At 43.0% G+C, this 24,937-nt stretch overlaps 1 protein-coding gene across 6 annotated transcripts in view; it reads right to left on the bottom strand.

The window, feature by feature from the left end:
* Positions 1-24,937, bottom strand: part of LOC311227026 (E3 ubiquitin-protein ligase RNF31) — a 155,680-nt gene that overhangs the window by 31,181 nt on the left and 99,562 nt on the right. For all 6 annotated transcript variants that reach the window (XM_084312528.1, XM_084312530.1, XM_084312533.1 and 3 more), the window contains 3 exons: positions 13,609-13,722; positions 12,536-12,602; positions 10,349-10,442 (listed from right to left, as the gene is read on the bottom strand). In XM_084312528.1, the coding sequence (XP_084168654.1) occupies positions 10,349-10,442; positions 12,536-12,602; positions 13,609-13,722 (275 nt within the window). The remainder of the gene's footprint in view (positions 1-10,348; positions 10,443-12,535; positions 12,603-13,608; positions 13,723-24,937) is intronic.

Raw genomic sequence — 24,937 nt, 5'->3', positions numbered from 1 at the left:
GGGCCCCTGTCCTGTAAGGTATTGGCTCGTGTTGCTACACGGACATGTTTGTATGTTGCACGGTACTTCCTGACTTACATTAGTAAACAAACAGTCAACGTGATCACACGCTCTCCGTCTCTTATTATATGTGAACTAAAGAGTACAAGGTTTACACAACAGCCCCCACCCCATTTTTTATTTTATTTGTACCTGTACTACCTGCTGTCAGCTGGTATCTCTCTCTGTGAGCTTGATTAGCTAGTGTTAGCTCCGCGGCTAATCTTAGGTTACCGTACCCTGAATTAAATCAATGACTAGGTTCTAAAACATTGGAGTAGTTTTCACTGCACATAGAAGCAGCCAAACAGTGGGAGCATTTTTCGGGAGCATATGACCAAAACCCTGGCAATTTCGAGCCCTTAACACTTTCAGTGCCCAGCAGGGGGCGCACATTTAGTGCTTGAATGCCCACCATCCGCTTCAATGTTAACGTTAATATCGCCTAATCTATGTTTTAAATTATGGCTATGTGTCTAATCTGCCCGTCGCTTATCAATGACTCATTTCCAGTCAACATTGTTGAAGCGGATTGTTTTTTTATCGGTTCATTTCCGTTTTATAGCATTTTGAAAAGCCCTTGTTTACATTTTTTTTTAAAGATTCTCTGATAAACGCCCTGTGCTGTAATATTCTAGAACGTTGTAATTGTTCGGCCTATTTATGAATCGTTTTCAAATAAACGCTAGACCATCGATAGTATTATCTGTACGCATGCACGCTGGTGCCGCGCGCTGAAAATCGATTCTCCTAGTTCCTGACCGCTCGCACAGTCAAACAGCCTGGGGGACACATAGGGGGAAAGCTTATATCTCCGTGAAAATAGGTCTGATCATCCCAAGACTGGTAAAATAGATTCCTTACCTGAGATCAGATGGTATCCAAATGGATTATTCCAATTCCTAATCGCCATTCCAAAAATCAATCCTTTTATTGATCCACCGCTACATACTGTACAACACATATTACACGCTGTGCTGAGGGTCCAGCATGAATCTGATCGGCTCCGGTTACATGCGTGAGAAGTAAAATGTGGATTCCGGAGTTTTTTTTTCTCATCCATTCTCATGGAGTCCAATCCAAAAGGGTGCATTACCATCTGGGAGACGATAGGGGGCGCTTTTTTCACATCGGAGCGCCTGGTGGGGCAGGCTTACCAACGGTAGATTCGGTTGATGAAAGATGAATTCAGATCGCTAATAAAAAAAATGTACCCGAGAAATCTCGTGATGGGCATTCAATGTGTTAAGGAATCAAATAGTCTGCCATGACTACATGTGTGGCGCTAACGTTATGCGCAACTGTAGGAAAAACCTGGCATCGATAAGAGGAATCGATAGTCACAGAGGCATGCGATTCCAGGAATCGGACAATTAGGAATCAATCCCCAACGGGAACCGGTTTTCGATTCCCATCCCTACCTCATGGTACCAAAGCACCTCAAAGGCACTAAAAACAAGATTACAAACATCACAAAACAAACTGGTCAGATTACTGCTTAACCTCACTCCTAAAACCCACTTTACCCCTGCCCACATTCAAAACCGCTCTTAACACTTTGAATGCCGACGACGAGAATTGTCGTCTTATCATGCCCCCCGTTGAGTGCCGACGACGCGATTTGTCGTTTGATTTTTTTATTAACGATCTGAATTCATATTTCATCAACCGAGTCTCCCGTTGGTACAGCAGCCCCTCCAGGAGCTCCGATGGGAAAAAACCGCCCCCTATCGTCTATCCCTGTGTAACTGCAGGTCAGTCGATTATACTGGAAGATCCCTGTGGGATCTGTAGAGGTGGAGCCAACTGGCTCCATTATGCTGGCGAGCCGTCTGATGATGAGGGATCTGATCGTGAGACGGAAAGCAGCCTGGAATATATATTAACAGCAGCCAATAATCAATCAATAAACACGATCAATATTTGGAATGGCGATCAGGAATTGGAATAATCTTTTTGGAGAACATCTGATCTAAGGTAAGGAGTCTATGTTACCAGTCTTGGGGTAATCGGAGCTGTATTCACTGAGTTCACTGAGATAACAGCATGTCCTGTGTGTGTGTGTGATCTTGATGAAACGAGAGAATAGATTTTTCAGCCCGCCTCTATAGCGTGCATAAGTACACATATACTATCGATAATCTAGCGTTTATTTGAAAACGATTCATAAATAGGCCGACAAGTGACAACGTGTCTAGTGTATTCGAGAATATTCCAATAAATGCCGTTTATGGGGGAATCTTTCAATTTTCCAAAAATTTCTGAGAGAACGATAGCTTTTTGAAATGCTATAAAAAGAATATGAACCGATTAAAAAACAATCAGTTTCGACAATGTTGACTGCAAACAAGTCATTGATAAGCGACGGGCAGATTAGACACATAGCCATAATTTAAAACATAGATTAGGCGTTTTTAACGCTAACATTGAAGTGGATGATGGCATTCAATGGGGTAAAAAGGTAAACAAGGTCGGCACTGATGGTGTTAAAGAGCCTACGGGAGGTTGCAATTCGAAACTGGCCACCGTAAATGTCCAAACCCCCCCCCCCTCCTAATGTACAGTCTCATCCCAATCATATGTATATATTTTCTGTTAGGATATCTGGGTAACAGTACTGTATATTTGCATATCGTATATGTCACAAATGTAACAGTACTATATCCTGTATGTCATGTATGTCCCTATGCCATAAATGTCATGATGTCATGTATGTTGTGTATGTCATAAATGTCACTATGAATTGAAAATGGGGGACCCTGATGTAAACAAGACGAAAGTCTTTCTCTGGTCTGCATCCAGGGAACAAAATTTACTTTTTGACTTACCAGATTTGAAAAACTACCAGCCAGGCAGATTTTTTACCAGCCAAAAATTATAAATAGCTTTTTAGTATATCGCCATGTGTTATTATTACCGTACTTTTCGGACTATAAGCTGCGGCTTTTCCCCCCATTTTTCGACCCTGCAGTTTATATAACGGTGCGGCTAATCTATGGATTTTTACAGCTAACTGGGCTCGCTCCCTCAGCTCTGTGACCGTCAGATCAGACTCGTAAATCTGCTGCAGCAGTGCACGCCTTGCCCCTCCTCCTCCGCCTCACAGTCAAGCCCTCCTCCCCCTCACAGTCGAGTGCATAGCCAGCAACCAGCCAGACGTTAGCTCCCGGGACGATTAGCCACATTAGTTTGCCAGCAACCAGCCAGGCAGCGCCGTTTGCTCCCGGGACGAGTAGCTACGTTAGTTAGCCAGCAACCAGACAGGCAGCGCCGTTTGCTCCCGGGACGAATAGCCACGGTAGTTAGCCAGCAACCAGCCAGACAGAGACGTTAGCTCCCGGGACGAGTAGCCACGTTAGTTAGCCAGCAACCAGCCAGGCAGCGCCGTTTGCTCCCGGGACAAGTAGCTACGTTAGTTAGCCAGCAACCAGCCAGGCAGCGCCGTTTGCTCCCGGGACGAATAGCCACGGTAGTTAGCCAGCAACCAGCCAGGCAGAGACGTTAGCTCCCGGGACGAGTAGCCACGTTAGTTAGCCAACAACCAGCCAGGCAGCGCCGTTTGCTCCCGGGACGATTAGCCACGTTAGTTAGCCAGCAACCAGCCAGGCAGCGGCGTTTGCTCCCGGGACGAATAGCCACGGTAGTTAGCCAGCAACCAGCCAGGCAGAGACGTTAGCTCCCGGGACGAGTAGCCACGTTAGTTAGCCAGCAACCAGCCAGGTACAGCTCCCGGGACAATTACTACCTAGTGTTGGCTCTATCGTTCCGTGAGCTAACGTTAGTAGCTACCTAGTGTTGGCTAAGTAGCTATCGTTAGTAGCTAGCTACCGTTACTGTTTAAACAAATTTTAATAAATGGGAGCTTCCTCAAACAGCCATCTCTTTCCCGACAATCCCCTCTGTGCACGAACCCTTACATTATGGTAATTAAACATTAAAACACCTGCGGTTTATAGTCCAGTGCGGCTTATAATGTAACGTTCATTTCGGGCGATGTGGGCATAAAGGAATGGCGACGATGCAACGCATGTTAGATGCATTTGACCCGTTGTGAGAAGAAAAAAAACACCACAGACTTATTTCGGCTCGCAAAATAGGCGCACTGCTGTGTAGCCCTGCTCGGCTTTAATGCGAGCAGGCAGCACGGACTGGGCGGATATGACTCGTCGAGTTGCCACAGGTTTTTTCAAAATAAGAGTATCCTATGAACCGAACGTTGTTCGCTGACGGAGCAATAGATATTATGACTGGAGCTGCGCTTGGGGCGGAAATGAGACCCGCACAGGATTTTCAAAATAAGAGTAACCGATATGAACTACACGCCAGGTGGCGGGCAGACCTCTCATTGTTAGTCGCCAAACCTTAAATCTGCCCGCCATTGGCGGTCAGTGGCGGCGGGGGGGAGGGGCTAGCAGGGGCTTAAGCCCCCTCTGAAAAAGGCTTAGCCCCCTCTAAGCTCCCCCTCCCAGACAGTTATGTTTTTTATTTTATTTATATATCGAATAAATGTATAAATAAATGTATGGAATAAAAAATATAATATATGAAGACATCGGACTGACTGATGTAACTAAACTAAATTATTAAATCATATTGACCTGCCATGATGACCTGCCGTTCACCTTTGTGGCACCTGTTGTGTGATTTGATTGGTTGGTTCGTTGCATGTGATTGCATCATTTGCATGCGCACACTTTAAGTTTAATGTTAACTCTAGCTAGCGCGAGCAGTTTCTAGCTGCAGCACTGTCTCTACTTAGTAGCAGCAGTTATTACAACTTACAACAAGCATCGATTAAGTTAGGTGACATTTATATAATGGACCGCTTTATTATTATTGGAAAAAAGCGAGGGAGAGTGGTCGTGGATGATGTTGTTGATGGTGGTCGTGGAGATGGAGAGGCACCAACTAATTCCAGCAACGTGGTGGTCGAGAACGTGGAGGACATTGTGTTCGTGTTGCCAGACACGGAAGATAATGAGGAGGACGACGATGAACAACAAGGCCCCGGGCCCGGGGTAACGTCAGTGGCGAAGTGAATTGAACAGACGTTTTTCAGCTGAAAACTGTCACATTCTGAGAGGAGCAACAGCTCTCAACCCCATGCACAAAACATTCATGGACAAAGATAGCCTTTTGCCAATGGCTAAACACTATGGGGTAATGGAGGAAAACATCTCTGCAGAACTTCACCAGGCAAAGCGACTTATTGAAAGAAAAAAACAAAGTGGAACTGTCGTCAACACCACCCATGACGTGCTGGTGCTATTAAGGCCATACAATGATGCGTTCGTTGATCTGTACAAACTTGTGTGCATCTCAATGACATTGCCCGTCACATCAGCTGCGTGTGAGGAGCTTTTCTTGCTTACGCCGGATAAAGACCTATCTGAGGAATAGAAGCGGAGACGCTCGAACCAGCAACTTGGGTCTGCTTGCAATCAGTTCCAGAAGGACCAAAGAACTGGACGTCAATGCAGTGATCGATCGCTTCGCTGCAAATCACAACAACAGGCGGATCGTTCTCCTGTGACTGGTGAGTACCAGTCTTTGTTGACACACACACACACACACACACACACACACAGGAATGTACGGGCCGCCGTGCCCATTTTAATCTCGGGCCGCTGTGCCCCAACACACACACACTCACAGACACACTGGAATGTAGGGTCTTCTTCTTCTTTCTAGTTTAATGTATAGGGTCGCCGTGCCCAGTTGACTACTGCTCTCATGGTGGCTGTTACCGTGGTGAATGAATGGTGCATGTCAGAAATGTAGTCATATTATTATAGGCTATGTTTTCGTTGTCCTTGTGATTTGTCATTATCTGATATATATATATTTCGTTGCTATACCCTTTGTAGAAACGAAATCTTAAATATTACACCTTTTCTTTGGTTACTTTTCTTTCAAGCGTTGTTTTAAATTGTAATCATACTGACTGAGCGACCTTTTACGCACGAATGTCAGATTACCACCCCCGATATAATGTCGAGCTTTATTGGGTTATTGGGTGCTTGCATTGGTGTATAACGCTACACATTTAGTAACGTGCATTTTCAATGATGTAGCCTATATTAGCCTTTATTTTGTTTGTTATTGTTTGTTACATTAAAATTCATTAGCACCTGCTATAAACAATCCAGCCCCCCCAGAGCCCCTCCAATGCCAATTCTCTGGCGCCGCCACTGTTGGCGGTTGGCGGGTACTTATTTTGTTCCCCGTCTGCATCCCCTTAACAATTGTGTGTATTGAGCCGTACTGTATTGTACCCATTCTGCAATCTGTTAAATAAAGTTTGCATTCATTCATTCATCCAGTTGTTTTGTTTTTGTGGTTTGGTTGATTTAATGAAAATGTTATTAACAGATTGCAGAATGGGTACAATACAGTACGGCTCAATACACACAATTGTTAAGGGGATGCAGACCAGAGAAAGACGTTTGTCTTCTTTACATTAGGGTCCCCCATTTTCAATTCATAGTGACATTTATGACATACACAACATACATGACATCTAATTAGTCCTGCCACAGTTGTATAATGAACCAAAAAAATATATATAAAAAAAAAAAACCACTTTGATTGCCTAAGGCTAAATTCATTATATACCATAGGTTGCCGGCTCTATTTGTCTATGGAGAAATTCCCCTTCTTTGCAGGGCTATAACTTTTTAAATTCTATTGCTAAATTGCCATTATTAGGGCCCATTCAATGTCCTATATGTATTGTTCAGGGTGAAGCAACGTTAAACTTTTTCATTCACATATTCATACTAAAGTATGGTCTAATGCAGTGGTTCTCAAACTGTGGTACACGTACCACTAGTGGTACTTGGTGGTACTGCTGGTGGTACTTGAAAACATTTCCAAAAAAAAAAAAAAAAAAAAAAAAAGGTGCCACTGAACTTAGAAGCAGGCCAGGCCAGTGTTTCTGGTTGCGGCGGCGCGATAGTTAGATAATCTAAGTGGGGAACAACCAGGAGATCACTGTGACAGAGAGTAATGCAGTCTAAACAGTCATACATCTTTAATTAAACTTCAGCCCTGATCATAACCATTTATTTTTAGATTTCTTGTAATGTCAGATAAAAAATGAAATACTCCCACTTTTCTGAAAAGAGTTGGTGTTAAATCTGACATTACAAAAAAATTCATCAAAATATGTGTTGCTACTAATTTGATATATTGAAAATATTTTACTTTTTGTGTGTTTTTTTTGACAATAATTTGTGATGCCATCACACAAACTGGCATTTAAAGGGTAAACATTCAAAAATGTATTGAATATGTGTTTTCTTCTTTTTTACAATAATTTGTGATGCCCATCACAAACACTGTCATTTAAAGGGTAAAAATGCCTGCACCAGAATGCAGGAAATTAAGTTTTTGTAACAAAATAAGTGTGTGTGTGTGTGTGTGTGTGAGAGAGAGAGAGAATGACGGACAATTGCTTGCTGTGTGTGAGAGAGAGAGAGAGAGAGAGAGTGAGAGTGAGAGAGAGAGATAGAGAGAATTAAGTACATTTGCTGAAATACAGTTGTTCTTAATATTCTCACTTGCTATGTGAGAATGTTAGTTATTATGTTCTCAATGCCCCTTGCATTGGATGAGTTGTGTGGAAGCGTAGTTTTAGTGCTATCTCTTTGTACATTGTGGCTGTGTCTGACAAAAGTTAACAATAAATAATGGTATCAGGAATACATTTGCCTCCTGCATGAACTGTGCATAGCTGAATAGACTGTATTTTAACGCCGGTCATATGGTGGTACTTGGAGAGCCAGCTACGTTCTCAGGTGGTACTTGGTGTAAAAAGTTTGAGAACCACTGGTCTAATGTATAAGTATGTTTTCATCTCTTTCTGCAGCTTTCTCCAGAACGTGATCTATAGCCCCAAATGCATTATATTGATGATAAAAAATAGGGAAACAATGTCCAGGCACGCACTCCAGGTTTTTCCAAATTTATTGGCAGCCTGTAATCATGACGTTTCGGTGTGAACACACCTTCTTCAGAATGGCTTGCATCAATATTGCAATTATATTGATGATGAAATACAGTTTGATGGCAATCGGCGCGATATAAAAAATTCCAACTAGACATGGTTCTAGAAGTTACTACACGTCATCTGATGTTGACCGGATGGGTGAGGGGGCGTTTATAATTCCGTGGGCAACATTATACCATTCATCTAGTGTGGGTCATATGTTCATCGGATCGGTTAAAATAGGAGACATTGAAAAATAACGCTGAATCTTACCGTATCTTCCTCGCGCCGTAGAAATATCGGGTCCATTTCCAGCTTGTATAATAGTATATACGTCCAAATCATGTTGTTTATCGAGTTATTGGCAACGGATCGCTACGTATTGTGACGAGCTAGAATGCCGGGACAAATACTGAGTGCCCGGAAGTAATATAGGTGAATAGCACATCGTCCATGTAACATCCTGTTAGGCGATTGCGCCGATCGGCCACCAGATGGCGCTCTTGCACCGCTAGAGGGTTCAGTGGGGCTTGTTGGTGGGTCTCAGGCCAGTGGATGGGAAATATGAATCCGATCACAGATTTTTGAAATATTGATATCAAAGACGAGTTACGGCGTCCTCGGCACCTTGAGCATGGCGGGGAAGGACGCCTAAAAGCGTCTTCCGGCAGTTAAAGTGTTAATATGTTTGCCAATAGGGATGTATCAGAAGTATTGGCAGTGGTAGTAGTCGTAATAGTAATCCACTATATTTTTTTATTTTCAAAAAAATAAACCAGTTCAACACGGGTAACCACTTTTGCTTCATTTCTTTGATGGCTCAAATGTATGCTCTAGTGCCAGTTGTTCCAAAAACCTCTCCTCGAGACACCCCAGCCGTTCCATGTATTTGTTAAATTCCACCACCAGCACACCTGATTCAACTAATAAAGGGCTTGTTAAGTTGAATCAGGTGTGCTGGTGGTGGAATTTAACAAATACATTGAACGGCTGGGGTGCTTCGAGGAGAGGATTGGGAAGCACTAGTCTAGTCGATTTTGTGTTCTGAGCACAAGGTTCATCATAGATCTAGCCTCTTTATTTTGCTCTCAAAGTGCACCAGATTGATGCATTTAACTTTAAAATGTACAAAAAAAAAAAAAAAAAAAAAGTTCCGAACATCGAACATCAACACAAACGTGTCCTTGTTTATATCCGTGAATAGATTATTTTGGATGTAAGAGGCCAATCCAAACCTGGCTATGTAGGACGTTTTGTCTTTGCTGCATGTTAATGTCTTAGCGATTTCTGAGTCAGGGAACATAGCACGGAATACCTCTCCTAGTCCCTCATTGCCAGTGTAGGACTGGTGCTTTGCGACAGTGTTCAGAACCCACAGTACCTCAGCTTCAAGCGTTGGCGTGGAGCCGAATGTTATCCGGACAGGTGCAGATGTAATAATAATTGGTGTCGCTGGTGGTAGTCCTACCGGAGATGGCGCAGTTGATGTGGAGGCAGGGGCCGAAAATAAATGCGAAATTGTAGTTGTTTGCAGGCGGGTTTTCTCAGAGGTAATATGCTTAGCGCTCTGCATGTGCGACTCGACTGCTTTCACTCCCATCGTCCCGAGTTTAAAATCCTTTTTGCAGAGTTTGCAGCGGGCCTCGTAATTATCTTTCACTGGGACCAACCATGGTGCAAACAGTGGGTTGTCGAGCCAGTTCTTAAATTTGCACTTTCCCATATTAATTAACGAGTGCAAATACAAATGCTAAACTAAACTAAATGTAGCGTTATCGCTTCGCCTTGATATTGTTACCTATAGACTCTGTTGCTGAAATAGTTCCCGATAAACATACCTCTTGTTGGTTCCGCCCCATTCCGCGGTAAATAAAAAGTCCAACTTTATCTCCCGTTAACCGTTTTTCCCCAGATTTCATAATGAAACATAAGATGACATGGCATTTTATCTTTCCTGTCTATGGCATTTTTTAAGACCTCTGAAAGATGGATTTAAGAAATTTTAAGCCAAATTAAGGCCTTAATAGTTGATAAACAAATTTAAGACTTGTTAAGGATCCGCGGACACCCTGCTTACACAATAAAGACAAATAATCATGCGATTAAATGCATAATCTTTTTTTACTTTAAATAATTTTTGTAGTTAATTAATCGAAATGAAGGCGATAAAGTCCCAGTCCTAGTTTGAATATGTATCAATGTAATGACTCTTTGTCCCTAAACGATATAACAACGAATGTACTTTTCTCTTCACTCTTTTCTTCCTATCACGCTTATCACATCTCTCTCTTACACATCATCACAGAGGTCAGATCTTACTCGCATTGGCCACTGTGTCCCTGTAGAGCAGGTCGACCACATGGCTCCTCTTTCCTGCTGCCTGGTTCTCGAAGCTCCAAGACTGAACACACACCTGGAATATAGCAACCAAACACTTATTTATGATTTATGATTTTATTAGGATCCCTATTAGCTGATGCAAAACATCACCTACTCTTCCTGGGGTCCACACAGAACATATAAACATGACCACAGATAAGACATTTACAGACGAGCAACCAAGTGGTATTAAAAATCAGAGAGTGACAATATACTTTCTATCAAACATATTATTATACATACCGCATTCCTAATCATATTGAATCATACATAGTACACTATACATTACATAACTATTAATATGCACTCAATTCACAAGCAATGAGAAACCATATATATATATATATATATATATATATATATATATATATATATATTAGGGCTGTCAGTTTATCGCGTTAATTAGATTAATTAATTACACAGCAAATTATCGCGTTATGAAAATTAACTCAAAATTAATTACAAAAAAAAAGATTTTTTTTTTTTTTATATTTTTTTTTTATCTCGTTCATTCCATAAGAACGTAGAATACACATTACAGACTTTTTTTTATATGGTCCATTTGCATGTTCTTGGTATCTGATTCTAGGGACATCTATGGATCTCAGGGAATGTATTCCCAGTGTCAGAAATACTGTGTCTGTTACTAGGCTTGAGTAAATTGTAATGAACCAAATGAGAATATCAATACATTTTTTTTTTATCTTTGACTGTGAATAACGCTATGCTCAAATTGACCAGACCTGAAAAATCTAAGCAAATTAATAGATGGAAGATGATTAAACAGAAGGTTTTGTAGATACAGTACTGAATTCTGCCATCCGGACACATGCAATTTGAATATGATTATAGAATATAGAATATCAGGCATAAAATGGTTATGCGATTAAAATGCGATTAATTAGATTAATTAATTACAAATCCTGTAATTAATTAGATTAATTTTTTTAATCGCCTGACAGCACTAATATATATATATACATATACTGTAAACTCTTACCACCTATTTGTATAGGCTACTAATATTCCTGTCACAAAAAAAATAAATAAAATGAAAATAAAACTTGATGGCTTTTAATGCTGCATTCAATCTTTTTTTTAGAAATCCATCAAGTCTTTGGAATGCAACTGGTAAAAGGAACAACATTATGGGAAATTCGTCTACCATCTTCTCCAGAGTCAGACAACAAAATAGATACCAATTTCCTCTCTGTGCGTTCAGTAGAAAGTTTATCTGGCTGCAAGCTAGCCTAGCTTAGCGCAATTTAATGGAAGCGGATACGGATCAGCTAGCCTACCATAAAACACCGGGAGGTAATAATAATAATAATGCAGGACTTTGGAGAAGTCTTTATTTGGCATGCAGTGACACACATGCGATGGGCAGCACACACATAGGAACACACACACATGCAATTGTTTGGTCGTCGATGCAATTGAGTCTCTGCACATGTCTTGAGTACTGCAGTGTTGAGTGCATAGTAGTAAAGACATTAGTTCAAGTTTCAAGTTCAAGTTTCTTTAATAGTTGTCATACAGAAGTACAGAATACTTTTATACAAAATGCTTCTTACTGTTTCGCTCCAGAGACTGTGTTAGACAAGATAGTATGAAATAAAATAGTATAGCATGTAAAATAAAAGTAAAAATAGAGGTCACAGTGTTCAGTATAGACATATGTACAATGTTCGATGCAGAATAGAAGTAACTGAGTTACCATACAATATACAATATACTATGCAATGTACTAATATACAATACTATATAGTGCAGAGCAGAAATGGGATGAGGTACAATTTAGGTACAATTTAGGTACAATTTACAGTAAGGTGTGCGAGTTGTAGTGCGAATCCTTTACCAATAAATATAAAGTGTAAAGTGTGTTTAGGTGTTCTAAAGTGTGTAAGTATAGTAGGAAGAGTGCATGATAGTATAAGACAGTAAGACGTTTTAACGTTTTCTCATTTCAGATATTGATTGAAGAACTGTGTCTTTAGTCGACGGCGAAAGAGACACAAAATAAGTTCTCATGGTTGAACCGACACACACGCATGAATGAATGCAATAACCCCTTGTGCGCCGGTGTAATACAGACCATTAAACAATTGTGTAGAAATGAATAATTACCTCTTAATGTTGTCTCAGCTGAGCTGCCGTTGGTTGTGGGCAACCATGAGGAGGCTACGCTGTAATGCTGGAAGAGGATGTTCAATGCAGTGTTAGTACACAACACAATGCAGCAAATATCCTCTCTATTAATCTGTGTCCTTGGGCAATAAAAAGTGAATGTGGAAAACTAGAAAAGGAACACCAGCATCTGTGTTTAATCTTTCAAAAATGTTCTTATGTACCCCAGTTGCTATTGCATGTACATATGTGTTTTATTACACGTATATGTACATACATAAACTATTCTGCCTATTTTATTCTCTATCCATCGATTATCCATAGTAACACTACTATCACCGACATCCAAGAATGGGGATCGCCCTTGAACCTTCTAAGGGTTCTCTCCTCCACATTGCCTGTGGTGCTTTTTTCCATACCTTCGCTGGGGTATGTCTGAGAGTGTTGTTTTGGATTTCATGATGGTTTCTTTTATCCACTTTTTCTCCTCTATTTTTCCTCCCATCCCAATTTAGCCGTGCCAATTCTCCCCTCCCCTCTCTTGATCGTTGCTCGCATGTGCCCCCCACTGGCCGGTCGTAGGGAGGATAGAAGCCTGTCCGATACATGTGGAGGCAGCCAGTCACACCTTTTCACCTGCCAGCGCGGACTCTCATTGGCGAGGAGTAACGTGTAGGAGGCTCACACTGCCCCCGCCATTTTCCTGTCTTTGCTGTGCAGGCGCCCTGACCGACCTGTAGGAGTCGCTGTTTACAACATCCAGATTACCACCCATCGACTCCCCTCCCGCTAACTCTGCCAATTGAGTTAGTATGACGGCCGGCCCAAGCCGGAGGCAACGCTGACAGCCGAATCCGATACCGGTGTCTCTTGCGTTGGTGACGAGCGCCATGTCTGCTGCGCCACCCAGCCGCATTTGTTCTCGATTTATTGTGATGTTTCTTCTTGACTGGTTTAAAGAAGACTTGTCCAGCCCATTGCGGGCTTTGCAAATACATTTGATTTGATTTGATTTATGGGTGAAGGTGAAACAAACAAATGAAGTGCAGGGCATTTGTTAATGTGAGACTTGCCTGGAGCAACTTGTGTAGGCGGGCCACGTTCCAGTCCCTCAGGTGATACAGGCAGTCTCTAGGGTGGTGAGCGTGTAGGCCCATGGCCCCGCACTCAGAGGAGAAATCACAGGCCTGTAGGGGGGCGTAGATGGAACAGTTAAGACAGAGTTGGCTTCACATCCATACTACTGTACTTTTCGCACTATAAGCCGCACCTGAATATAAGCCACAGCAGCTAAATTGAATGATGTGTACATATATAAGCCGCACTGGACTATAAGCCGCAGGTCTAGCTCTCATAACGTTAGCCAGTTAGCAGCTCCGGGTACAGTAGGTAGCAACGTTAGCTCTCATAACGTTAGCCAGTTAGCAGCTCCGGGTACAGTAGGTAGCAACGTTAGCTCTCATAACGTTAGCCAGTTAGCAGCTCCGGGTACAGTAGGTAGCAACGTTAGCTCTCATAACGTTAGCCAGTTAGCAGCTCCGGGTACAGTAGGTAGCAACGTTAGCTCTCATAACGTTAGCCAGTTAGCAGCTCCAGGTACATATAGGTAGCAACGTTAGCTCTCATAACGTTAGCCAGTTAGCAGCTCCGGGTACAGTAGGTAGCAATGTTAGCTCTCATAACGTTAGCCAGTTAGCAGCACCGGGTACAGTATAGTCCGAAAAGTACGGTACTGTACGTTTTTCCAACCTTTATTCAACCAGGTAAAATGCTTGAGATCAAGGATCTCTTTTACGAGCAAGACCTGACCAAAATGGCAGCAATAAAAATAATAAACCAAGTTACAACACAGACCAATAAAAAGGTAAAGATAAAAAGATGAAGGATAAAAAAGCAAGCACCACCATTTCCTTAACATTAGTAAAATGTAGCATTATGTATTAATGCATTTGCAAACTCCCAATTCAGACGTTGCAAGGTCTGTGACATGAACTTTAAAATCAGGCAAGGTGACAAGGGTTTTTTGAAGTCCGTTCCAAGTATAGGAAGCAGAGTTCATGAAAGCCCTCTTCCAAAACTCAGTGTGAGTAGATTATCAGAGATAGTGAGATATGTACTGAGGTATAAAGGTAACAGACCAATACTGTAAGTGCTTTAAGTTACTCACAATGAGAACCTAGGGCTGTAGCGAATCTTTGGAAGCTTTGAATGTCACCTCTGATTTTTATTATGTATGCAAACAATTAATTCAGTTACACTACCAGGGTTTTTCCTGTGTCAGAATCAGGCAGAAGCAGAGATTTTTTGTGTGTGCCTTCTAGCCCTTGCTCAACCCAATTGTTGGAGTCAGTCAATTGTTAACTTGATAAAATAGCCTAAAGAAGGTATTCAAAATGATCTTCAATCCACTAAATTGTCCCTTGTATACAAATATCCATGAAAACATAATAGAGCGTAAATCTCCACCAGGCTGAACACTGGACACACAGACAAACACAAACACACTGACGCTCTCCTTATAGTTATAGCCTGGCTTAAAAGTCCTGTCATTGCATATATTTCAAATCAAAGAAACAGTTGTGGAGTTCCGTGTGCCTGAGAGAGGGCCCGCGGTGACCAAGGAACTGGCCACGGCGGGGCCACCAAGAGCTGAATCAGGGCCGGGAACCACACAGCTGAGCCCCGGCCCGGCGCGACCAGGATCAAAGTCCCGCGCTCCTGATGTACCCGCCCCAACAGCTGAGCTATCAGGTGTATGGGGGGAATGCGTACAGAATCCCAGGCGGCCATGGATACATCGAGAAGGCATCCACCCCAGAAAGGGGTTGTCCTTCCGACTGACCGAGAACCACAAGGGGCACTGGTGGGACTGTCTGCTCGCAAACAGGTCTACCGTGGCCTCCTCGAATCGGTCCCAGACCTGTCTGACTATGTCTGGACGTAGTCCCCACTCGTCAGGGTGAGGACCGCCCGCAACATCACATCTGCACCCACATTCTCCCTGCCGGGGATGTGGAGAGCCCTCAGGCTGCGCAGATTGAGAACGCCCATAGCCAGAGCTCAACCGCCGCCCGGTGCAGACGGGGGGAGCATACTCCTCCCCGTCTGTCGATATACGACGCCGACGTCGTGTTGTCTGTCCTGATCAAAACATGCTTGCCCACCACAAGGTGACCGAGCCGTTTGAGGACCAGAAGGACTGCCTTCAATTCCAACACATTGAAATGTAGTGCAGACCGGGCAGCATGGTCCTGCCAGCTGGCCCCTACAGCTGGCCCCCGTGAGGGAGGCGTCGGTGAAGACCGTGACGTGTGACAGCCTGCTGCCCATGGGGACCCCGCTGGTGAAGGCCCCAGGCCCTCCCCAGAGGGCGAGGTCCCCCAGTACTGACATGTGAACCTTCAGCCGCTTCCACTCGTCTCTCACCGGGTCTGTTACGTTCCAGCATGTGGCTGTTGTTTGTACTTTTGTGCCCCCCCTTTCTCTCTCTTTCTCTCTCTCTCTTTCTCTCTCTCTCTCCCACTCCCTCCACCTGCTATACTCTGATCCAGGTTCCTGTCCTTCATCAGGACACTAATTGGAAACCAGCCAGTCATCCCAGCCATCAAGCAAATCACCAGTTGACCAATCGGAAGCCCTCCTCTTGTTTTAAAACCCATGTGGCACTTCCTGTTTCCCTCCCTTCTTTTTGTCTATATGCTGTTGGTCGAATGTTTGATTCTGATATATTTAGCCAACTTGGTACACGTGTATGTGTGTGTGTGGGTTGGGAATTGGAGCAGGTAAGGGGCCCAACACATTTGGTGCTACACGTAGTGGTAATATTGTCTAGACACACTAGGTAAGGAGTGATGCCACTCATTGTAGGTTTTGGACATAACGTTTGGTTAGTCAGTGTAGGTAGTGAGTAGTAGCTTTTATTTGACCTTTGTGTTTGTATATAGGTAGACAAGATATTCCTTACTGAGTTAGTTGTGTTTTGTTTTACTTAGTTTATTCCTTTGGCATCATTCAAGCTCCTTTTCCCTTCTCCCCCCCCCCTTTCCCCTTTGGTTATGTGTATCAAATCCACCATTGTCATTGTCTATTAGTCTGTTTTGTTTATATATATAAAAGGCACAATATATTACTTTCTTTAAACTAAACTTGTTGTGGGCATTGAATTATTTATCCTTTGGTTCATTTATCACTAATTACAACACAATCATCTTTTATGTTATTCACCCCTTCCCCTAGACATACTGGGGTTGTAACATAAAATGGGGGCTCGTCCGGGATCTCCTATAAAGGGTTCCTGGTTTTGATGATTGTTTGTGGTGATGATCCACATAATTGATTCTTTCCTACTGTTATTGGTATTTTGTAATTGGTGTACTGTTGCTGTCCACTGCTGACATGGCACAGTTTACCATAGATCAGTTTGTTCAGAATCCCTGTTGAAATTTTTGTTAAGTGCCGAAAGGATGATTTGTTACTGATAGGCAAGCACTATGGTCTCCAGATATCAAGGTCTCTGCTTAAAAAAGAGATTAGGTCTATGGTGTTGGCCAAATTGGTGGAGATGGAGATACTTGTGTTGCCAGAGCAGCCTGGTTCTAGTGCCTTGGAGGAAGAGGGGACTACAGAAGTTAGTTCTCCTTTGTTGCAGGAGGAGCAACAAAAGTCACCAGTTGGCTTGGGTGCGAAGGCAGAGGTGAAACCACATGCTACCTTACCGCGCTTTGACCCGCTTTCCATACTGGAAAACCACCTCTGTATCCTCCTCAGGAGGCCAAGAGGGACCACAGAGTGAGCAGATGCCATCGTACCGAGCAGGCGCATCACGGACAGCGCCTTAACCGTCCTAGGATGGAACCTCCCGAGCGCGCCGAGAACATCCACTCGCCGCCGCTCTGAGAGGGATGCCCATATAGACCTTGAGCTTAGAAATAAGCCCAAGTACTCCACTCGTGGAGCCGGGATATCGCACCCTGACTCTACCAACGAGGCAATCGCACCCAAGGGGGGGACCCCGACAGAAGGGGCGGTCGGATTTGGGGGGGAGCGGCCATCACCCCTGGTGACATAGGCTCCCCCACTGAGCATCTTCCCAGCTTAGCTTTCTGAGGACACCCTGCTCTGCAGCTGGACATGCATGGTGTGTGGTCCTCACACTGCCCGATAGGGTGGGTCTCTACACACCGTAGCCCTGTAGTGATATTACTACCACCCAAATTACGCGTGCCTGCTGACCACCGCGGGACCGGCAGTCCAGACGGGGGAGGCACTAACGTAATACCCGGCCTGGCGAGGGCGGGGCTGGGGGGAACCCACGCTGCGACCTCCTGGGCCTAGAGTTCCCCCTCTGACAAAAATGTTTAGATACAGGGAACCCTGCTCCGTCGACAGATACAACACCAGGCCCACCAAACACAGACGCAGGACGTGTGGTGTGGGAGCCGCTTGACAGCACAGCATTCTCATAGACAGACCCAGGCCTAGCTAGCAACTGGGTGTCAGCCCCCGTCTCCATGAGAAGCGAAATGTGGGGCCGCTTGCTCTTCACTGGAAGAACGCGGTCCGCAGCCAAAGGGAACAAATCAGAGCCCTGTGTCCCGTAGTGTAGCGGGGGGGGGAGTAACCGGAGAGCGTGCTAGACACAGCTAGATGGCAACGTTTTTTTAGGGCGTGCCCCATCTAATATAGCCGATCCCTCGGGCCGCCGAGGCTGTCGGCCTTGTGATCACCTGTTTTCTTTGTGTCCAGGGTATCTCAGGTGGGGGAAACATGGCCGCTGGCCGGGGGCCTCGCCGCAGCCGCTGGCGAGGCCGTGCTCTCACCTCTGGCTGCGCGGTGTGGGGCGGCGTGGAGCACAGGTCAAATACCGCCTGCGCCTCAGTGGACAGACCAAGGTCCACCCGCGGAGAGGGAAGCCCTGAGGAGACCCCTCCCCTCCTCAAGGGGAGATTGCTCCAACCAAAGATGCCTGTGAACAACCGTTGACAGTAGGGGTGGGAATCGCCAGAGATCTCACGATACGATACTATAGCGATACTTGAGCCGCGATACGATAGTATCGCAATACTCGATATATCGTGAATATTGCGATATTATTATTATTTTGATCAAATTTTTTTTTTTAACTGCAAAGTAAAACTGTCAACATGTTTTATCTAATAAAATAAAGTTCAGTCTGTTCATCTCACTTCAATAATTTTTATTGCAGAACATGGTATTTTCTCAAGCAGACAGATGTAAACACTGTAATCTGTGTTGCATGTACCTGACAAACTGAACTGTTTGTATTAGTCATATTCCAACTTAACTGAATGCACGTGTGTGTGTGTGTACTACTGTACTATTACAGGTATTGAAATGAACAATGCAATTTTTTTTATGAATAATTAAATATCGATACTTGGCGTCCCTGTATCGATACAGTATCGCCACGCAAAGTATCGCGATACTACTACGTATCGATTCCCCCCCCCCCACCCCTAGTTGACAGCATCCTAGCCCTCCCTGCGGTTATAGCTTGCGGCTAGGTAAAAAGCTGAATAACCTCAAAACCTTGCGCGATGGTTGACGTCGGCTGGCCCTAAGGCCCCACCACCCGACACCATTTTTGACAGAAAAGCAGGCAATTGAGCAATGTTGTCAGCTGCTGCTAAATTCTGTACCGCGGCGGTATAAGCTTCATCAGCCCACCAGCCGGGCCGACTCGCCTCATGGCGTCGGCCAGGCGGGACACCGTCTCACCATGTCAGGGCAAAGGACTGATTCCACCTGCTTCACTAAGCACGGAACACCAGTGGTGGCTGCTGACCAAAGTCTACTACTAGTGAAGCACTGCTCCACCAGTAGTCATGTAACAACCTCCACTGCGGTGTGCACCCGTGAAGGGTTAGATGAATGAATGAACGAAAACTCTATTAACATATTGCAGAATGGGCTAGCGGCTAGCCCAATACACACAATTGTTAAGGGGATGCAGACCAGAGAAAATGATAGTCCTGTCTACATCAGGGACCCCCATTTTCAATTCATAGATTCACAAAAAGCACACCTGCCCGAGTCCTGTCGTCAGCCCATCCACCCATGTAAAGGTAAATAAGCCCCCGCTAAACCCCCAACATTAGACACCGATTGACCGTCAGCATGAATGGTTAAGAGGGAAGACAGTAAAGACAACCCTCGGCGGGGTACATGGGGAACGGCAGGCCCTACCTGTGCGCGACTTAGCTCGACTGCTAAACGTCGCGCGACGTCCCTCGGTCCGCTGTCACGAGACGAGGAAAACACAGGATAGGGCCGTCGTGCTGTCAGGACGTGCCGAGAAGGTTCCGGGGGCTGGCGAACTTCTGGCGAATTCCCAACATTGTGAAATTTCACCTTCTGCTTCATAACAATCTCCAGTTCTGAAGACAAGTGCATCTAGCTGCTTCCGCGTGTGGAAACGAAATGAGGAAGGGTGAGGCGTGGTCACGTGCAAGTGGGTGCATTTGTTTTCGTTTCTCATGCACTAGGTGCGTGGAGATAAGGGGTTATCTCAGTAGGCAGAGCGGGACGCGAGGCCAGTTGATATGTAACGGTACGCATTCTAACCGTACACCGTTCGTGGGCATGTGTGTATTGTTCGGTTATTATAATGTTAGCCTCGAGCTAGGCTAACATTACGTTAGCCACAAGCTAACTAACTTTAGCCGCAAGCTAACCGTGGAAACGCTCACAGCGAAGTGACTCCACGACACCAGAGTGGGGAAGGGGGGTATATTGACGAGGCTTGACAACAGAGGTTCAAATTAGTGCCGTCAGGCAATTAAAAAAAATTATCTAATTAATTACAGGATTTGTAATTAATAGGGATGTCCGATATTATTATATTATTATTATTTATTTAACCTTTATTTACCCAGGCAAGCAAGTAAGAACCAATTCTTATTTTATTTATTGTCAAAAGTATGCATGTTGGTTTAATTCAACAAGAGATATGTAATGTTAATTTTTACTTTTTTAATGATCATATTTTGCACAGATGCTTACATTTAGAACGCCTTTTAAATGCATCCAGTGAAATTATTAGTTACCTGAAATTATTCTGGTTTTTTTGGGGGGAAACCCTGCATATATCGGTATCGGAAATTAAGAGTTGGACAATATCGGAATATCGGTAAAAAAGCCAATATCGAGCATCCCTAGTAATTAATTAATCGAATTAATCGCATTTTAATCGAATAACCATTTTATGCCTGATATTCTATATTCTATAATCATATTTCAAATTGCATGTGTCCAGATGGCAGAATTCAGTACTGTATCAACAAAACCTTCCGTTTAATCATCTTCCATCTATTAATTTGCTTAGATTTTTCAGGTCTGGTCAATTTCAGCATGGTGTTATTCACAGTCAAAGATAAAAAAAAATGTATTGATATTCTCATTTGGTTCATTACAATTGACTCAAAATAAAATGTTCATTCAATCAATCACCGCGCAGATTGATTGATTGAATGAAAATGTTATTAACAGATTGCAGAATTGGTACAATACAGTACGGCTCAATACACACAATTGTTAAGGGGATGCAGACCAGAGAAAGACTTTCGTCTTGTTTACATCAGGGTCCCCCATTTTCAATTCATAATGAATTGTAAGTAAGGGTGCACCTTGCACCGTGCAATCCATTCTTTGTGGATCTAGCCCACAGTATTTCTGACACTGGGAATACATTCCCTGAGATTCATAGATGTCCCTAGAATCAGATACCAAGAACATGCAAATGGACCATATTAAAAAAAGTCTGTAAATGTGTATTCTACATTATTATGGAATGAATGAGATACAAAAAAAAATATTAAAAAAAGAAATAAAACGTTTTTTTTTGTAATAAATTTTGAGTTAATTTTCATAACGCGATAATTTGCTGTGTAATTAATTAATCTAATTAACGCGATAAACTGACAGCCCTAGTTCAAAGATAACTGTTTGTGTTCAATAACGAGCCAGGAGACTAGAGCGTGTGTGCCAACTGTGCGTCTGTTTACATCCTGGTCCCTGCTGGGACGTATCAACGCCACACACCACTGTGTGGGGGTTTATATAACATTCCCCATTCCCTTGTAACATCTCCTCTTTTTATAACTTTTTATAACATTCCTTAGTGCAAATCATTATTAACACATTGACTGCCAGCCATTATGTAGTATGGGTTGATATATTGATCAGACTGTTTGCAAACAAAGAAACGCACAATCGGGCTGAAAATAACGTTACTGTCCTCTTACCGTTCGCCGATGAGACTGGAAGAAAAAGATCCCAATTATTTGACGCCGATCGCCTAGATCAGTGGTTCTCAAACTGTGGTATGCGTACCACTAGTGGTACTTGGTGGTACTGCTGGTGGTACTTGAAAACATTTACAAAAAAGCACAACCTTTTTTTCCTTTTTTTTTTTTACAATTTTTTTTTTATTATTTTTTAAACATAACATCAAATTAGACACACAAGCATTAACACTTTGAGTGCCACGCCGGGTTTTCCTTTTTACCCCCTTGATGCCACCATCCACTTCAATGTTAACGTTAATATCGCCTAATCTATGTTTTAAATTATGTGTCTAATCTGCCCATCACATTATCAAAGACTATTTTCCAGTCAGTGCTGTCAAGGCAGATTGGTTTTTTATCGCGTCATTTCCGTTTCAGAGCATTTAGAAAAGCACCCGTTTTGAGATAAAAAACAGCCCATTCTGGACCATTCTATGAAAATCGTCTTTTACTGGAATATTCCACAACGTTGATATTCGTTGGCCTTTTTATGAATAGTTTTCAAATAAACGCTAGATGATCAATATTATACGTGCACGCAAGCACATTCGGGCCACGTACGGATAATCGCCGCGTTGATTTCCTCTTGGACTTTTACAGTGAAACCGAAAGAGCCCATTTCACAAAACAGCTTATAACTTCATCAAAATTAGTCTGATTATCCTAACACTGATAACAGATTCCTTACCTGACATCAGATGGTATCCAACTGGTATATTCCAATTCCTGATCACCATTCGAAAAAATCGATAAGTGTATAGATCCAACGCGATACAGTAGAACTCCATGATCAGCGGGGCTCAGAGGCTCCAGAATGAACTGTGGTAACCCCGGCTGGATCAGTGGACTGGAAAATGTGGAGTACCGGATTTTTTTCCACATCCATTTTCATTGAGTCCATTCCAAAATCCCTTATGTCATCTGGGAGACGATAGGGGGCGCTTTTTTCCACATATGATCTCCGGCGGTGCTCGTGTATACTCGAGTAGGCTCGCGTGATGCAATATGATTTCAGATCGCTAAAAAAAATAAAAAAAAATAAGAGAAATCTCGTGTGTGGCAGTTAAAGTGTTAACAGTAAACATCCAGTAAAAAATTTTTTTTTGCAGTCAGGCCACTGAACTTAGAAGCAGGCCAGGCCAGTGTTTCTGGTTGCGGTGGCGCGATAGTTAGATAACCTAAGTGGGGAACAACCAGGAGATCACTGTGACAGAGAGTAATGCAGTCTAAACAGTCATAAATCTTTAATTCAACTTCAGCCCTGATCATAACCATTTATTTTTAGATTTTTTGTAATGTCAGATAAAAAATTTGACATTACAAAAAATCCATCAAAATCTGTGTTGCTGCTAATCATTGACACATGCCTAGCCTGTAACAATCCCCCCCAGAAAAATGTACTTTGCATTTGATATATTGAAAATATTTTACTTTGTGTGTTTTTTTTTAACAATAATTTGTGATCACACAAACTGGCATTTAAAGGGTAAACATTAAAAGATTTATTGAATACCGTAATTCCTCTAATAGTAACCGGTATTCAATTAAAAACCGGGTCTCTATTAATGACCGGGTGCGCTATTGAGCTAAGCAATTATAAGCCGGCCTCCTAATACAAGCCGGGTATATTTTGTTATTGTTGTTATATGCTGGCCTGGCTGTGCAGTAAATACCAGCCAGTATTAACCAGCTTGGTTAATGTTTACCAAGAGAGTAAGCCTACCTCAGAATTGTATAAAACGAAGTTATTATTATTATTATACCAGTATTGTGATTGCACTATTTTACTTTATTTTACTTTTTTTGACCACCTGTAATTGCACTGTTTACTACCGTAAATTTCATACAGTACTTGGTTTCAATAAATGAACCCAGTACATTTTACTGGGTTCAAACTGACACAAAATGTTGATTTATTCATTATGATCCGTTTGAAAATTAGAAATATAGGCCTCTCTCTTATACATGCCTCCTCCTAATACAAGCCTGGTATCCGCTACAGTTGAAACAAATACAAGCCGGGGTTACTATTAGAGGAATTACGGTATGTGTTTTCTTTTCTTTTTTACAATAATTTGTGATGCCCATCACAAACACTGGCATTTAAAGGGTAAAAATTCAAAAATTCCTGCACCAGAATGTTTTTGTAACAAAATAATTGTGTGTGTGTGTGTGTGTGTGAGTGAGAGAGAGAATGATGGACAATCGCTTGCTGTGTGAGAGAGAGAGAGAGAGAGAGAGAGACAGACAGAGAGAGAGAGAGATAGAAAATTAAGTACATTTGCTGAAATACAGTTGTTCTTAATTTTCTCACTTGCTATGTGAGAATGTTAGTTATTACGTTCTCAATGCCCCTTGCATTGTATGAGTTGTGTGGAAGCGTTTGCTAGTTCTAGTGCTATCCCTTTGTACATTGTGGCTGTGTCTGACAAAAGTTAACAATACATAATGGTATTAGGAATACATTTGCCTCCTGCGTGAACTGTGCATAGCTGAATAGACTGTATTTTAACGGCGGTCATATGGTGGTACTTGGAGAGCCAGCTACGTTCTCAGGTGGTACTTGGTGTAAAAAGTTTGAGAACCACTGGCCTAGATCCATTTCCGGTTTGTATGGCGCAATAAACGCCGAAATCATATCGATTATTGCGTTATGGAAGCGATCCAAATGCACGCCAGTGTTTGTCTGTAGTCCCGTAGCAAGATATTACTGCCGGAGGGATTTCCTCGATGCACCGATCACAACTTCCGGTTTTGAGAGTGTAACTCGCCCGACCATCCACCAGGTGGCGGTATTGATGCGTTGCAATCTCATTCAGGGTCCCGCTGCAGCTCCGGAGGTTGGCTGGATGAATTATGAATGCCATGGCGAAAAAATGAAATATTGATTTAAAAAACGGCGTACAACGCTGTTGCCGTTCAACGCATGGCGGGCAAACACGCCGTAAGCCGTTTTTGGCGACCAATGTGTTAATACAAGGAACCCCATAAACGTCCTTATTTAAAACCCTAATCATATTTTCTGTGACTTTTCCTTTTTGATAAGAAAGTCTAGTGCTGGTTGAGCATATGCATACTTTATGTTGATGGCCTTTGT

The sequence above is a fragment of the Notolepis coatsorum genome, assembly GCF_963971535.1.
Source record: "Notolepis coatsorum genome assembly, chromosome: 4".
Classification (NCBI taxonomy): Eukaryota; Metazoa; Chordata; class Actinopteri; order Aulopiformes; family Paralepididae; genus Notolepis; species Notolepis coatsorum.
Note: the sequence above shows the minus strand (reverse complement) of the source record. Positions and strands in the feature narration are given on the sequence as shown.